The sequence below is a fragment of the Aquila chrysaetos genome, chromosome 19, assembly GCF_900496995.4.
Source record: "Aquila chrysaetos chrysaetos chromosome 19, bAquChr1.4, whole genome shotgun sequence".
Lineage (NCBI taxonomy): Eukaryota > Metazoa > Chordata > Aves > Accipitriformes > Accipitridae > Aquila > Aquila chrysaetos.
In genome coordinates, this window is record NC_044022.1 from 8058613 (window position 1) to 8076581 (window position 17969).

Here is a 17969-nt window from a genome sequence, read left to right on the forward strand (position 1 = left end):
GTCTGCATGAAATGACGGTAAGGTTATAATAAGCTCATGGCTTTGTTCTGATTAATTCTTATCTTTCCCTTTGTGGCATTGCTGACTAGCTGGAGAATGACGCAGAATCAGAGTTCTTGTCTCAATTGACTGCAGTGCTTACTGATTAGATGTCCTGGTTTCAGCTGGGATAGAGTTAATTTTCTTTCTAGTAGCTGGTATAGTGTTATGTTTTGGATTTAGTATGAGAATAATGTTGATAACACACTGATGTTTTTAGTTGTTGCTAAAAACTTTGGCAAGATGTTATGTTTTGAAAATACATTACTAGCTATTTAGCTTTCTGAAAAACAATTGTTAATGAGAAGATACATTGCAACTTCTCAATGAATGAAAGCAATTTTTTAAAACTCAGCACAAAAATAGTACCAATAATAAAACTGGTCAGGCTTCAGCAGAGTTGTGAGCAAGAGGCAAGTGGTCTCAGCACACATCTTGAAGGATTTAGTTATTTAAAGTGTGAAAGTTATTGGTTATTTAATGGCATCTGAATGGAAAACAGATTCCTTGAAACGAATGAAAATATATTGTGCGCATACAGAATACTTGTAGTACAAGTAATGGAAAGATCTGGTTATTAATAACAGGAGTCTGCTTGTTGTATAAACATCGGCTGCCTTAGAATTTCAGAAGTCTTGCAACAGTTTCTGCTTTAGTCAAGTATTCCAGTTTTGTGACATACTACCGTGATATTTAAAATACAGAGAAGTCACTTTTTTTTATACATATGAGCAAATTTCAAGAACTCATACAATCATTCTTGGTCTCTGAATATTCTTCCTATTTGTAAAGATTTTTTATTTTTGTAGAACACCACACACTATTTCAACTACATTTATAACATACTGTCGGCATACCACAGAAAATATTTCTGCGATTTTTTCTGTCAAGGGTTCTGAACACTTCTTGACAGATTACTTCAGTATTTTTTTTTTAATAAATTCAGTGGAACTTAATCAGTTCTGAAACATCCTGCTTAACTGACAATTAAGTCTTCACAGATGTAGCGTGAAAATCAGACTCAATGAATTTTTATCACTCTTAAATGTATTTTAATTTCTTGCAACATATGTCCTTAACACAGACAGGTATTGGTTTGTACCTAAGAAGTACAATCTGTTTTTAAAATTCCTTGGATTGCATTCAGATATTTAGAACCGATGGGGATCTGGCGGACCCTCGGTGGATGATATCAAGTGCCAGGAGTGCAGGTCAGGCTCCTGCCAAAATCTAGCATGCATTCTAGCTTCACATTTTCAGTTGTTTGTAACTCTCTCAGTGCTGATGGTTCTGTGCTTTTTTCTTAGGCCAACGCTGAATTTTTATTATATTAGTCATATGATTTCTCCTTTTTTGAAAAAGTAATCTTGATATAGACTGATTTTTTTTTTCCCCCTGCACATTTTCATAAGGAATGTTACATTAGGGTTTTTTTTTTAAATATCTAAGGTAGAACCATCAAGTACCAATCACTTTCCTTCTAGGCGCTAATAGCAGGCAAGGTGTGCAGCCTGCTTTGGTAGGTGAGAGGAGCTGTCCTTACTTGCCAAATGGCTGTGGTCTCCAGGGAGACCTTTGAGAAGTTCCACTGCTCTCTGTTTGGAAAACACTGGCATTGTTTTCCTAAGAGAGGAACTACCTGGGTTATGCTCTCCTTTTTTACTCCCCACCCCTGCACCTGCAGTGGGTTATAGCACAGATTGTGCTCAGTAGCCTTTCTCATCTACTGTGAAACAAAAGCAAATATCGAGCTCAAAGACTTTTTTCCGTGTGTAAAACACACAGGTTTCTCTTGTTAGAGCCACCTGCTTACATGGCAGTGCCCTGTCTTGGGCTTCCCAGCTTCGTTACTGCAGAGGAGAGTACAGCCGAGAGCCAACTCTTAGTAATCGAATCAATCTGCCAACGTTGTCCAGTCCATCAGAGAGCTCTGGTCCTCCCGCTACCATCCATAATACTGCTGAGCACCTTGTCGTTCTGCTGGCTACGTCTTTAGTTATCTTTCCTCTCAGACCTGGAAAAGGCTTGTGCATCTGAAAGCGTAATGATTTTTCAGCCATAGCTAACGAAAGATACCACATTTTCCAACAAATCCTGCCTTGGTTCTTACCAGGTGAAAGGTAATTCAGCATCATTACTAGGTCCAAATGCATCCTAATTGGCCATTCTTGTTTCTTCTGGTTAGCTTATCAGTATATAGAAAATGCCAATATCCTGGGACTTTGTTCACCAAGAGCTGCGGTCCTACCTGGCTTAATAAAGATAAAAAAATGGGCTCCTTGTATGGAATTTGAACATAAAACATGGCCAAGCCAGCTGCCATTTGACTTTATCCAGACTATTTCAGTTGTCTTTCAGAAGAGCTGATGTTTGAAGTCTTTGGTATGATTTAGCTTGTTTTCCCAAGTGCTAGCCTTCTTTTCAAGCCTTGAATTCACGTCCTTTGTGCCAATACCTCTGATACTGCTGGAACTACTGGGACAGTGGAGTCTTGCTGCTGCATTGGTATTGGCAAGTGCTAAGTCAGTCACGTATCCCACCAGAGAAACTGCCAGTTCCACAAAACAGACAATTTTTGTCATTTTTGTTCCTGTCCAAATGTTTTTTCGTTTTGGTTTTGGTTTTCCTGGGGAAGAGTGAGGTGTGTTTGTTCTTAACTGTGGACTGGATCCAAACAGTTGTGGGCCTGACAGAGCAGATTCTTATAATAGAGAATACTAAAATTAGTCATTTTGTCTCATGTGGATGGACATCTGCTTTTCCATTGGGACTGTATTTATTTACTGTGTCTGACAACTTCTGAACAGTCACCCACACCCTGACATACCAATTATTTCTTCTCCATGGATTTTTTGGTGATAGAAAATGTGAAAGCTCACTTCTGTTTTGCTGTCACTTTTTGGGGAGAAAATAGAAAATCTAACTTTCAAAAATTTCATCTGCTTTTCTGGCTTTGTTCGAAATGGCAAAAGAGAGCAACTATTTAGCAGAAAAGAGCAATGTTTTTTTCTGATGTGAATGGTGGTAAAGGCAGTCTCTGCTGTTGAAAAAGTAAGAGGGGCTTTTAAACCAGTATGGTCAATTTAAAAGTACAGTGGGCAACATAAAATTACTTTACTCTCTCACTAAAATCAAGCCATCTATTGTTTGCTTTTCATTTCCACCCACTTTGAGAATTGTAAAAAGCCTACTTAAAATTTGATTCAAATTTCAATTCAATCTCTTTCCTCTGCAGCTAAAATGAATGCTCATTTCAGGAGGACGGTCCCTATTCTTTATGTCCAGTACTGCTTTAAGGAGGAAAAAGGATATCTGCTTAGTTGTACCAGTGTAAGAACACATGTATTTTTACGACAGCTCACCTAAGTTAACATATAATATCTTGTAATGTGTTTTTAAGAATTTGTATTCTCTGTTAGTGTGATACATAATGGCTTAGCATTTGTTTTTAGCATTCATGGCTAAGTATGTCAAAATTTATCATATATATTATAAAAGTAAGCTCCTATTTTAGCAGTTTAAAAACTTAAAATATAGACCTTGTTTAAATTTTTCATGCTCAGTTTAAAATCATTTGTAACCACTGCTTATGTTGGAAAACAGTGACACAGCATCTCCTCTGTTGCTTGAAAACTTCTGATATCCCACCTAAAATTAATCACTGTCTGTTTAAACCCACTTGCACTTGTGCTAACACTTCCAATTACCTAAAATAGTTTTTTTTTTTTCCTTTTGAATCTTAGCCCCATGATGCATTATAGATAATTATATTACCAGTCAGCACTGGTCTTAAGCAAACCCAAGCTTATTTTTATCTCCTCTAGCTGGGTGAGGCCATCCGTTCCTGGCTTTGTGTAGGTAGCTTTATTCCATGCTTTTCTGCATTTGATTTCTTTTTATAAAGCCAGCTTCATTTGCTGGCTCACAGCACAATCTGCTAGCCATCACTGTGGCCTAAGAGATGGAGCAAGGGTTGAAGTCACGAACTTTTTAAATTAATACTGTTACTGAAATATCTGAATTGTCAAACTGCAGCTTCAGTCAAGGAGAAAAATGGTACAAAGCAATACTCACTAGAGCAAAACACTTAAACTCATTTAGCCTGTGCTTTACTCACAGTTGCTATGTGCAGAAGAGCTTCCAGAACCATAGGTGCTTTGGTCCTTATTTGTAGCTCTATGTGTCTGCTAGGCTGAGGGTAGTACAGTAAAGCAAATTATTTTCTGTGTTCTTAGGTGAAGAAAGTTGTAAAGTAGTCACGGAATCGTGATTAAGACAAAGAGCGAGCTGGCAAAGAACATCCTTTTAGGATGTTAAGGGCTTGATGCCCCCAGGTAATGTACGCCTTTGCACAGGAACAGGAAAAATTGTTCATTTTTTCAGTCCAAGATTGCTCTTGGAGGAGCAGTTAGTTTTGTGAGAGAAGCTGGGTATGGCAGAAAGGAGACAATGCAAGGATAATTAGAGGCAGTGGACAGAGAAGCCCAGTATACTGAAAGCTGCTACAAGTTAAATGAGAAGGTAGTGGGAATTTTGAGTAAAGTGTATTTATGCTTTTAGATTTGTCTCCTCTGTTATCTTTACTGAACAAATATTTCTGTTCTATTTCTGTTTTGACAGACCTAATACAGTGTTTCCTCTCATGCTTAATAAGATCAGAATTCTTTAGAAAATTTGAATATAAAATTAAATCCAGGGTAAAGCCAAATGTCTTTTTAAGATTTCCTTCATCAGATGATTTAAATTCAGGGGAGAAAGCTTTTTTTCCTGGGGAAATAAGACAATTCTAGAAAACAATAACTTCATTTTTTTGAAAGAGACTGTTGGTCGTCTTTGTCTAGATTTTTTTTTTCTTTCTGCCAAACTTTTTTCTTTAGAATGTGAGGAGTTTGAAGTCACAGGGTCAAGAAACAGCTTATCTTTGCTTCTTTTACTCAGTCTCCAAAGTTCACCCCTTAGAGCAGAGGAGGTGTTCTAGCTGGTGCACAAGACTTTCTTTTCTACTAACGGGGAAGGCTGGTGGACATCGTGGCAGTAATTTATTATTAAATTTACTATTGGCAGCATTTATTTTTTTCTAACTTGCAAATTAACCAAACTGGGCCACTGCAATAAGGCATGGTTAACATCTGTTTTTAAGCCCTTCTGTGAGTTCTCATTACTTGAGTTCTCTCTGATCTTTTAGGGGAGTTCTCAGACTTTTCATGATCCTGCTCCTCTCTCTGTTACCACCTTATCTTTGGAATAAACACAATGTTTCAAATTCGGTTTATATAACTTTCTTCATTCTGGTACTCTCAGAAACTAGCCAAAACTGTATTGCTCCAGTAGTCTTTTTGTGTGGCAAAAATAGGATAAACCTTTCTTAGCTTAAAATACAGGAGCATTCTGTTATCACTTTTACATACCCTTGGAGCCCCTGCTGTAGGAAAACTTCCCAAACATCTGTTAATTGCTATGTGACAGATGTTAATGATGTATAAACAAGTCAGACTCAGCAGGGGCTGTTACTGGTTTGCTCAGAGTTTCTGTACGTGCTAATAACAGAATGAGCTAATCTTAGAAGTAAAAAGAAACTCCTGGCTAATTTAAAGGTAAAAGCGAGAATGACGTGGACCATCAACTGAAGCAAAGCAAGTCAGCTACTGAAAGGAACTCCGATTAAGCATGAGAAGGAAGAAAGAAAGAAAAGCTAGAGATTGCAATAATGCCTGAACCTGGAGGGTTATGGAAATAATGAAGTAGGGCTGTGCAGGATCACTAAAATGCCCAAAGCAGTAGGCAGAGTCTTCTGTAGGAAAATTCCCAAACATGGTCATTAGAATGTCCTTATCTTCTCACGGTGGCAATTGGAAAAAGTAATGTCATCACTGGGGTCATCTGCATTAAAATGGCCTTCCTAAAATTTTCGTGTAAGGTTGCACTTCAGAGCTTTGTAAAAGGGAAAAGGTTCCTTTTGGTAATTCTGACATGACAAGATCAGCTTAATTCAGCTCTGAATAGCAATTCCCTTTATCACTAGTCACCCTTGTAATCTCCAGGAATCTAAAATATCTGAAGTGCTACAGTACTGCACCTATGCCAAAGGTCTGTTCCCCTAAAATAGCACTTTTATTCTTTTTTTTTTCCTTATGCTGATTCACTAATCACTAATGGGAATTAGTTGCAGTTATTACAATTCTGCTGAAAAAGAAAGTGATGCATTAGGTTCTACTCGAATAGACATCCAGTAATTCAGTTCATCCTTTTAAAAAAACTAACTGCAAAATGGATATGTTTCTTTGGTGAGTGTTTATTCACCTTTTTCTTTCAACGGATGACGTCAGGAGAGTTTGGGAGGATGGGGAACAGACAGATAATATCACCAATTGCGAAAATACAAGTATCTTGAGTAAAACCATAGAATAAGTGGATCCAAATCAATATTGTGCACTTTATTCTGTTTAAATTTGTCATATGTTTTATAAGTTCCACTTACACACATTCAACACAGGTAGTAATTAATTTAGTAAAGCATTTCCAAATTTCTAGTAAAGAGGGTGGTTTCATCCCTTTTTGTCCTCTTATACAAGTGTATTTGTTGTTTCTTCAAGAAAAGTCTCCTGCAAAGCAGAGGTGAACAGGAGCTAGAGCTGTTACTGGCCCAGGTCACCCCATGCAGTAACTGAACACCATCTAGTGGGTGTCCACTTAATCCTTTCATTCCTAAGCAGAATTTATATTGGTTATATTTTACAAATTAACTGTTCTGTAAACTCAATAGCAATGCCCTAAGACATCTAGTCACTGTAAATTGCATGTTCATGAATGGGGCTTATGTTCTGGAAGATAAGCATAATAAGGTTCTGAATTTTGCGGGTATTTACCACGCTCTGGACAGCAAGACAAAATGTCCCAGGCCTTGAGCTTAAACACAGAGCTCTCATTAATGAAATTAGCAACATAGAATTGTTTCCTTTCAATAAAATGCCCAAATTCACTGCTAAATCCACTACTTAGTGCTCTCAAGTCTTGACAAATAAGGCAAAAATGCTGTCTCTTCCTTCATAGGTCGTCGGTAAGAACTGAAGCCAGGATACAGTCTTCAACTGTATAAGAATGTTCTTGCCTTTAGGATTCTTCCCCTCTTGCTTATATTAAAACTCCATATGAAACCTATCAACTACTGCTTGTATTTGGTGTTAGTGTAGGTTACAAAAGTACCTAAACTGCTGTTTTCCTATTGTGAAGTTGGTCAGGTGACTATTAAATTAGAGAGATGTCTTGTATTCATAACCCTTCTAGAAATGAACGTCTGCAAGCATATTCAAAACCCAACTGGACGTGGTCTTGGGCAACTTGCCCTGACTGACCCTGCTTTGAGCTTTTTCCAGGTGTCACCGTGAGAAGACAAGGACATTCTAAGCTATCTCCAGAGCTCCCTTCCAACTTCAGCTATTCTGTGAATGAGGCAATTTCCCTTAACCACAGGGGAGCCCCACTTCATGGGTCTTCCCACCGGCTTCTCTGAAACTCCTGAGACCATCTTTCCCAATCACCAAAAAGGTGCTGTTTGTGCTGTACTCCCTAGAATTGTTACTACTGGGAAAGAAATAAGAACAATAAAATGTTGGAAAGGGTGCGTTTAGTCTGTGGAGGATATAGGACAGCCCTATAGGAGTCAAATTCTAGACATTTGATGGAGGGACAAGGCACTAGGAGAACAAAACAGGAACAACGATTACCACCATTATTAGAATAGTACAGCAATAGAAACCAGGCATTCTGATGATGAGATTTCCAGATCTCGCAGTGCAGAAGGACATCAGCTATCTCTCTCTCTCTCTTTTTTTTTTTTCTTCCAAAGGTTTGACTAGGGGTTGCTGGGACATGATGAACGAAAGTTTCCCAAACTGATACTTCTAGCAAAATTCCATTGTACTTTTCCAATCAGCTGTCACCCCTTGGAACATTTTTTGCAATATTTCTAAGAACTTTTACTGCATGTTGCTGTAGTGGAAGTAAATTAATCTTTAAAAGAAAAATACTGTTTTAACAAAAAAGAAAGCATTAATGATGGTGTAAATAATTTTGATATGTGATAGGGTGAAACAGGAAAAAAAGTGAGCTACTATATAAACTGGATCTAAATAGCTTTTTATATTTACAGGACTCTTGAGAACCCACTCAATTTATGAGAAATGTCAGTGCTCCCAGTTACTTACCCACTGCAGTAATTTAAATTGGCTTGATGCACTAATATGTCAGCTATTTACTGCTTGGACACAAGTGCTATAAATGCCCTACATCTGAACAGAATTATGGTAACAGCGCTGCATTTTTCATGCTGATGCCATGAATAACTTCAATTTTTTCACAAAATATTTCCAGTTTTAATTTTTAAATTATATCAAGTTACTGCGTTTTATTTTTTTCTTTTCAGCAATATCAACAGTACCCTGAAGTTTTTACTTGGATGAGTATGTTTAAGAAAAAGCAAACTATTTCATAAAAAAAAAGCAGTTGAATTAATGTCACTATTGTCTTTTGAACTCCAAACTACAGTTTAGTATTAATACTGTCTTTCAAATGTGCGAACATGTATTTGTGTGCACATAAAGTGATGAGATAATGCATAAGCAGAAGTCTGTTGGGAGCAATAGGACAAAGTAGGTGACCCACATGGTCATTTCTGGCCTCATTATCTGTAATTCTTGCATGTTGGAATGTTCGTTACGTATCAAAGTGCGATAAATAAACCATACAGTTACTTAATATAATTTGACACAGTTTGATATGATTTGCAGTTCCTGCTTAAGGGATAAATTGCACTAAAGCAAGAAGGTGAAAAAGATAGTCCTCTCTGACACATGCCCTCTTTTTCCTTATTCCAGGGTTAGTAAAGTAACTTTATGCTAGCGACAAATTCCCACACAAAGGATGAATTTTTCGCCTGGCGCCTCAGTTATGTTTGCCAGCAAGTGAATCCAATTTGTAATAATTAATATTCTTGTGCTTAGACTTTAACTGTATTACATTTTTTTACATTTTGTAAGATGCGTGTGAAAAACAACAGTTTGTCATGGTAGGGAAGATCTCCAGATATATGGAAGAATACAAATTGTAAAGGAATTGGCTGAATGAGATACGATAGGGATAGTTGCTACAGTGGTGATGGTGGCTTTATCTTAAGCACATAAGCTTAAATCAAGTCTTACACAGTGAGGTAAGAATCAATTTCTGTTGCTGTTAAGGTCTTGACCTTTTCTTCCTTCATTTTGATTGTGGGACGATTAATTTGCACACATTTTCGTTCTGAATCCAGATTAATCTCTGCTTATGATTAAGATACAATTTGCTCAAGTTGTGCATGCAGTTAGATTTTTAACTGTGTCATTTCATTGTAGTTGTTCTTACTCTACTTTATTTGTTCTTCTAATTTTTGTTATACTTGCCTTCTTCAGCCGTAAAGTAGATTACAGAGCCCTTAGGCCAGGGATCACAACTTCTAACACTGTCTAGTAGAGGAACAAAATTAAACCTCTAGTGCTACGAGGCTATCATAATAGTTTATCTTCATCTGTTGTTAGTACCTTAACCTAACATGTGCTCCAGCACTATAGTATTTGAAAAACTAGTCTTTGTTAGCAATAGGCAATGACCACATAAAGCATAGCAATGCTACAGGAATCATCTCTTCTTTATTTTAGAGTAGGATCAAAGTTCATTAATTGAACTTTTGAATTGAGTCTTCTTGAAGGCTTAGTCTAGCTTATGCTGTTTTCTTTGCTAGGTGAGACTGACTACCATCTCAAGCCTAATACTAGGAATTTTTCGTGAGTTGAGGCTCTACCTGCCTGCTCTTTGTGGAAGGTCCATGGTTTTGTGCAGATTCGGGAGATGCCATCCATCCCAAAAGTCTGAACTGTGTAATGTTCTCTGTAGGTTAGCAGAAGTCATTCTCCACCCTTCTGGTCTCAGAAATGTATACAGCTGAATACAGCTCCTTCCAGGTAATCTTAATTGTCCTTTATAATAGTTTATTGCTCCAATTATGCAGTCACTCTGCCTCTTAAACTGTAGTACACTTTGCCCTTGTATCTGATTAAGTTCTTAATAGAACAGAGAATACATGCCCTTAGCACTGCTAACATTGGGCTGATAGATAGGAGGTTGGAACAAACAGATTACAGATATAACAAATACAAAAAGCAGTCATGGTGTGAGTTATCTGGTTACGTGCAGAAGGATTCATCTACTCAGTTTAGATATATAAAAGCTGAATGTCAGGTCAGAGCAAGTAATTGTAGCATCTCTTTAAAGTTAATGGAAGGAAACAGGTAAGTCCAAGGCCTGTATTAGACACGTATCTCAACCTGGAATAAATTGCTCTTTTGCTGTGTCTGTTTCTCTCCCTTGACTATAAATGGAGCCTGGGGTCATTAGTCAGGATGAGGTTTGTAGGCAGAGATAGTATCTTTTATTAGACCAGCTGCTGTGAGTTGGAAAAATTAGACAAGCTTTTGGGCATATGAGCTCTTCTTCAGAGCTGAAATAGGAGCAGCAGATTTCAAAGTTAATTATAAACCCTTTTCTACGTATGTCCTTACACGATCATAGTTACAGCAAAGCACCATAGAGATCACTAACTCAGATTTAGGCATCTAATTTTTAGACATCTAAATGAAGCCAGAGGAACCGAGCATGACGTGCTTATTTGGGAGTCTGAGGACTTGTATTTCACATGACACATTTTTCCTCTGGATGCTGCCTCCAGTCCTGAGCTCAGAACCAGGCCAGAGCGCTGGCAGCCTCTCCTGCCGGGGAGATGCTCATCTGCGATTGCGCTCTCTGCTTGGCTCCTTGCTGCTTGTGTGTTACATGTGAAATCTTAACTCGCATCACATGTTCTTTTTGCAGCCAAGGACTGCTGTTACACGCCTGTTAGACTTTTCTGGTGTTTTGGAAGAAATAACTTTCTGTATGCCATATATCATTGCAGTGCAAGTCTTGTGGTAAGCTTGGAAGTTTGAACCTCTTCTCAGCTTTTCCTGTCTGCAGTTTGGATATGTTATTAGAAAGAGAGCAGGTCTGGGAGCAAGTCGCTTTCCCTGGATAATAGCTAAGGGAGAGGTTGTTCCTCTGTTCTCCCTGCCCATCGCCACAGACTCCTGCTACAGAACCAGCGAGGACTGAGCTGCTCGCGTGCTCTGTAACGAGCACCACAAAATCTGCTTTTACCCTGATGCCTTTGGTTATTTTGGAACTCCTGGCACTGCTGGTGACTTGGTGCCACGGTCTCTTTAACAGGTTTTGAAAACTGGCTTATCTTAATTTTTCAGTCTGTTTCAGTTTCCTAAAAGACTGTGTCATTCTTTGATGTTTTCTCCCTGCATCAGCATCCCACCCTTTTTACCCCGGGCTGCCTTACTCACAGAGAAGCCTTCCGGTATTGACTGGCTCTGATGCAACTGCTCTTCTGAAATGGAGATTTGCCAGCGCTGGCCTCTGCCCAGCACTGTATATTTCTCGTTTCCTCAGAGGAACGACTGCTCTAAATAAAGAAGGACAGATGCAAAGCTTGTTTTGTAAAGCATATCAGAAGCTTCTGTTATTGCAAATTGCCTTTTCCACTGGGCATACTTGGATTTTAATTCAGGTGGTTCAATTCACATGATTACTTTTATCAATTATCCTTCAATGGAGCAATGACTAGTTCAGTAAAAGCTTTCTAGCTGAAGTGGATTCTTAATTCATTTAAATAGCACGCTCATTTATTATTCAGGTATTGGTTTGCCAGGAGCTATCATAGGAATCTCACCACTTGGTTTGTCATGCTTTCAAAAAGCCTTAATTTTTTTGGCTATCCTTGATTATCGCCAATATCACCAATATTTCAAAAGGAGGCCTTGAACTAATTACTGGCTTGAATTTTTGCCCTTTACAGTATTGGTTTCATTAGCAGTAAGTACTTCATAAATGCATGGAAGAGCTTTAAAGAGCTGAGACTGTAAATAAAGCAGGTAAACAAAGGACACCTTGTTGAGATAAGGTAGTTGTCCAGTGTCATAAAAAATATCTGAGAGAGAGCTGGGAATTAAATACAAGCTGTAGAATTTCAATGATCTTATATTTTAGGCTGATTTAAACAAAAATTTTAACAGGATCTCCCCAAGGAAAACAACATACACAATTCTTACCTAACCCAGCTCACCAGGGCATAGGGGCAGGGTTCTCAGAGTTCAGCTTTTGTGAAAGCTGGCAGCTGACTAAAGCGGAGAAATACAAATTCTTGTTCCCATGGCAGGCAAGGCTGCGGGGTGGGCTCTGCTGTAAAGGCCATGGCATGAGCTGTGTGCAGTGGTTTGGTTTTTAAAACACCCTGATCCTCAGATTACAACTGTGCCAAAATCCCATCCAGCTTAAAAGGTTTGTTTCACTCATCGTTTTGCGGAATCAGATTTTGCTTGAATTGTGACATACTTAATGCCATTCTCATCTTAATTTTTCATGAAAAAAACAAATGGTTTCCTGGTACCCCAGTATGACTTTGAACTTGCCAAGCTTCAGCAAAGATAGCAATGATTGCCATCTAAAATTAAAAAACTGGGAGGAGAATTTTTTTTTTTTTTTTACTTGGTTATCACTGTGTCTATCTCAAATGGAGCTAAAAAGAGATCCTGGTCAAACCGTCTCAGTGACTTTGCTGATAAAAAGGACAGGAGCTTGTTTTCCTCCTAGGAAAAGATACCTATGATATACTCTTCTCATTTGAAGAGACATGTAAAATTATGTTTTCTTGCAGATAGTAGTAACTTCTCTACTTTTGCTTTAGCATTTGATTATTGTTGTAATGGTTGATCTTACTGCTTTTGTTCATTCTTTGGCTCTGAACGTCTTTTGTCAGATCTAAGCCTTTCCTTAGCCGTACAGGTGTAAATGGGCGTTACTGAGTGCAAGTGGGTACTTGTTTAATTCAGCCCATTCCTAATGTTAATCCTAACATTGATGTCGGGTCCATTCTACATCTTAGTGTAAAAAACTGATAGATGACGGAAACACTTCTAATGTAAGAAATGTATGTGACAAAATACCCAGGTTTGCCAAAGGCAAATTAAGGCTGACATAGCTGCTCTTGGCAGTGTTTTCTTAATTACAGTTGTCAGCTAACTTTCTTGGCTAACAGCACAGAATTTGTGTGCTTCTAAGTAGACTCAGTATTCATTCAACTTAAAAAGCTAAAATGGCTTTTTGTCCATGAAAGGTGTGTCTGTACCTCATTGTTGTTTCATGGACCCACTATAAATGGTGAAAACTTGATGATAGCATCTGCGAAATATGTAGAGACCCTTGAAAATACTCACTGTCCTTTAAGCCAGAATTCCATCACAGTCTTGGCAGGCCTGTAGGAAAAAAAAAAGTTGTTTTTCTTCTCATTCATTCAAGTTCAAAACAATAAAAGTTCCAAGTTTCTTTTTCTGATACCAAAGACTGTTACTACTACAAACAAGTTTTCTAATATGTCATTAATTTACCTGTTAGTAAGAATCTATCAAGGTAAAAGAATAAAACTGTAGAAAAATGCATCGTATAGATCTTTTACTTATTAGATTAAATAGTTCCTAATAATTATAACCATTGCCTGTATTCCTCAGAGAGAGACTTGGATCCTGATGTATTTGTAGTCATGTGTCAGGAATGACAGCACCAAGATTTAATTGATAGAAAGGAAGAGACTTCTTTTTTCAGTGTCCGAACTGGCTAAGAAAACTGTTCATACTTTTGCAGTGCATTTTCTGCAAAGAGGAATTAACCTTGTTTTCCTAATGATTGTAGACAAGGCCTTAAAAGACCTGGTTCCTCAGAGAGCTGCACCTTTGATATGGTAGTGTGCGATATTAACAGAGCTTTCCTTGTTGGTGTTTAAAGGGATCTCCTTGTTAGGAAGTGAATAAATGGAGAGAATAAGCACCAAGAGCTAAATCAGTATTCAAAGAATATTATGCGTGCTACAATAAAAGGATCTAATGCTTCCAAGTAAAAATGGAGATTTGAGTCTTCACAGATTATTTTATATGGTGACAGTACCAGTAGAATATAACTGGATTTAATTCTTTGAAAAATATTCAAACAATTATTGGAGGAAATTCATTCAACAGTTTAAATTATTGCATTATTATAAGATTGTATTCTAATACTTCACACAAACGGCAATATGAAAAATAACACTAGTGTCTCAAACGTCAGGTTTTCTCTAAAAAATTCCTGGCCTACCGGTACACATGCTTGCTGACATCTGTATGCGATTTTCATCTGACTACGTTATTAAATCTTTTGATTTTGAAGCCCATTTGAGAAGAGCACCATTAAAAGGTTCCACATTTATTACTCTGCTGTATTTACTACTAAGAAAAGTAGAAATGTCTTTGTTTACCTCTCAATCTGTCCCTTTTCCTCCTGCCTTTTTTCCTCTTTTATTGTAGCAGCTGCCCCTTTTGCAGCCAGTCGTGGCAGGGACAGACTCTCGCCCACCTCGTTCTGCCCCTCGCCACGTCCTGGGGTGATGTGACCGTCCTCTCCCTCTTCTGCCACTCAGCAAAGGCTTCCTCTCCTCTGCTAGTCCTTTCACCCGTGCCAAGATTCCCCAGTCAAGGGTAGCATGAGCACCTCTGTAGTGTTGTCGTTAGGGTCTTTTCATCTCCGAAAGAAGTCAGTCGGCATGTCAACATCGTAAACATCCTCTGGAGAGTGGCCATAGCTGAACGCAAGAGAGCAGATGTTGATGGGTGCCACAGCCTTTTGTACGAGCTCTAGGCAGTTGCAGTTGTGACTGCTGGCTGGTGAAAAGAGAGTCCATATGTCTACAACAGGTTTTCCTTCCCTTTCTTAGTTTTTATCAAGGTAGGGTAATTCTCACTGAGGATATGTTCCCTAAAACTGGCTAGCTGAAGTGTTTCAGAGTTACAGTGCTGAATACAACACACAGAAACATGGACTTAGCCAAGTGTAGAGCTTCACAAACTTGGCCAACTAGTGTCTCAGCTGTAGCTCGCAGTGCTTTCTCCTTACCTTGCATCAATTATTCATGCCTTTGCTGTTCCAGCCCACAGAGTTCAGGTTGTCTCCCTCCATCATCCTCCTGGACGCTGGCAGAAGGCTACTGCCCAGCGCACTGCCGCGGTAGCAGGTGCTGTCCCAGATGGGATGCTCTTGGGGCTACCAGGAGAATGGAATGAGTGGAGTTGCTGTTAACCAAATAAGGGTGTATGGCTGGCTTTAATACAGACAACAAGTACAAAGAGCATTTACAGCAAAAAACATTGCAGGATGGTTTCCCCTTTTTTCTTTCAGAAACTGTTTTTTGCAGACCTACAGCCTGACTCATTCCTTCCTATAAGGCTTCTCGCTATGTGGGTCTCCCAGAGCTGAAAGAGCTGCTGTAGTTTAATTCCACGTTGAAGTGTGCTGTACAGAGGAGGTGACATTTCAAAGCTGAGATCTGAATCGCTTAATTTGCAAAATAGCCGTTCATTAAAATGCTCTGCAGCAGTGAACGGTGTTAAACTGTGGTGTTGCATCACTCTGCTCAGGACTCAGCCTTACTGGCTGTAGTGATTTGTGCTTGTTCTCCCAGACTGTTATTAGTCTGACTTCTTTTATCTCAAATGAGGCAAAGTAGAGGACTTCATATGGCCTTTGAGCTATAAGGTATCTATCTATGTAGCTTTATATGTGTGTGTGTATATGGGTGTAAATATATGTACAGGCAGTGCACAAAAATGTATTCATCCACAGTAACAGGTGGTGCTGGCAACACCTGTTGCTAGGGTCACTCAACACTCCAGTATTAAAACCCTAATTTTAGTTGCTTATAACTTTTGTCAAACTTAAACATTTGAGTTGAAATGTTATGTGCCAGGTGTCTGCCTTAGGCTGATTTGAGGGAGGGGGGATGGGGAGAGGAATTTATCAGCAAAACTGTTACTGCCAGTTCAGGGAGCAGAGGCCAGGGCACTGGTTTGCCTGTGCTGAAAAATGAACTATCGCTGGTTGAGATGTTCCAGCAGCTTCCCTCGTCCAAAGCTAAAAGTTGCTGGTGGAGACCCCCTGCAGCTGGGCACGTCTTTTGCCCGCATTATGGAAATTTGCTGTTGTACTGAGAACGCACCTCTGTCTGGCTAAATTATGGGCCTGTGGAAATGCTTGGTAGAAGTTTGTTGAGAGCTGCCCACCACGCTGCCTCCAACACGTCCGTTTCCAGACTGCAGTGCTGCACTGGTGCCCCTTCGGATGCAAGATGCCCGCGAAGCAGCAGAGCAAGCCTGGGGGTCCGAGCGTGGAGCAAAGCAGGCTGCGGCACGCAGGGGCACCAGTCCTCAGGGCAAACGCAGGCAGCTCGGCTTGTGCTTACGCAGTGTGAATAAATAGGAGGGAATGGCTGGCTGGAGTCCAGAGGAACTGGTGATGGAGGAAGGGAGCGATGGGCTGAGTGGTAAGAGTGAAGGACACGGGGGTTTAAGAACTGTGTGAGGAGAAATGCTGAGGAGGCAGACTGGCGTGATAACGGCAGATAGACTGAGAAGGGATGGAGCGCAGCTCCTGCCAGTCCATGACCACAGGATTTCTGTGGTCCCTGCCTAACCAGCTGAAACGTTCCACTGATCATACATCGCAGCTCCTCAAACGGGTGGTTTACACAGGAATACAACCTATACTGCTGCCAGTGACTCCCCTGTTCGAGTGTATAGACTTTAACCTACTAATAAACACTTAGGAGTTTGCGTGGTTTCATCTGATGCTGTTTCAGGAGGCAGAGTTGTTCAATTTACTTCTGCTTAATAGAAACGTCAACATTTTCATTCTTTTTTTTAGTATTTCTTAGCTTTTGCATACTCAACCTGCACTTCAAGGATTATTATATGTGTGCGCAAATCCCTTTGTAAATACTACAGTTGTTTCTTACTGTATAATCTTGCTTTGGAATCTGTACTACATTTGTAGCAAATATGCAAAATCACACTAGTAAGTCAGTCACAGATACCAAAGTGGGCTGTGGTTTCATCTAGCTTGCAAGAACATTTGAACAGACTGCTCATATTATTTTTAAATGTTGTCCTTTCTTGATCATTGTGGGAATTAGAAACAAACTGCCTGTTGCAGAATATTCTGTTTCATATTACTTAGCATTTTCCCATAAAAATCTGAATAAATGCCACAGAACCTGATCAAAGTTTGAAGTCAGTTTGTTATTGAATGATGATGATTTTTTTTATTATAGGGAAAGCCTCAGCCAAGAAGCTGACAAAAAAGGTAAGCAAAATGTTCCTTTCCTTCTTCAAAAGAACTTGCATTTTTTCTGTTACCCAACCAAATAGACTTCTCTTTCAAAACTGGCTTTATCTTTTCTTGTTTGTGTCTTTAAAGGAGGTAGATGCTGCACTGCTTTGTGTTGCCAAAGCTAAACCAGGACCAACCTTTTTCAGAGAGCTTGGTGATAAAGGTAACAAGCACTTTTGATACTGAAAAACACATCTTGCTTTTTATCTCATTATGTGGTATGAATTGAATGTATTTTTAAAGAAGGTTTCACGGATTTGACTTCATCCCCATCTAGCCAGTAGCAGCCTCCTTGGCAAATCTCTCAGTTATGCAAGAGAGAATAAAGAGGCAGGGCTGGGAATTGAAAGCCTTCTGAGGTGCAGGAGGAGATGTGAAAGAAATCGGAAAGCCTACTTGGAGAAGAGAAAGGGGCCAAAGGGATGACTTCCGCACAAAATGGACTTTTAAGGCTTGTTGTTAATAGCTGCTGTTTCACTATATAACTTAAATGCACAGAAACTAAGAATAAAAATAAAATTTGTACCTAGTTATGTAAAGTGGCATCCCTGATTCCAAGAGCAGTTGAACTTAGTTCTACCTCTTCAGGAGCGGAGTGGCCCTTCACAGCACCG

At 39.2% G+C, this 17969-nt stretch overlaps 1 protein-coding gene and 1 long non-coding RNA gene across 6 annotated transcripts in view; one reads left to right on the forward strand and one right to left on the reverse strand.

The window, feature by feature from the left end:
* The window catches only part of MICU2 (mitochondrial calcium uptake 2), a 151298-nt gene that overhangs the window by 92863 nt on the left and 40466 nt on the right, over nucleotides 1-17969 (forward strand). For all 5 annotated transcript variants that reach the window (XM_030042316.2, XM_041118415.1, XM_041118414.1 and 2 more), the window contains 2 exons: nucleotides 17297-17328; nucleotides 17443-17518. In XM_030042316.2, coding sequence (XP_029898176.1) covers nucleotides 17297-17328; nucleotides 17443-17518 — 108 coding nt within the window. The remainder of the gene's footprint in view (nucleotides 1-17296; nucleotides 17329-17442; nucleotides 17519-17969) is intronic.
* LOC115353241 lies at nucleotides 1751-15135 on the reverse strand. The gene is made up of 3 exons (XR_003927507.2): nucleotides 14453-15135; nucleotides 13383-13421; nucleotides 1751-2072 (listed from the first exon to the last, which is right to left on the reverse strand). It is a non-coding gene; the product is annotated as an uncharacterized LOC115353241 (long non-coding RNA).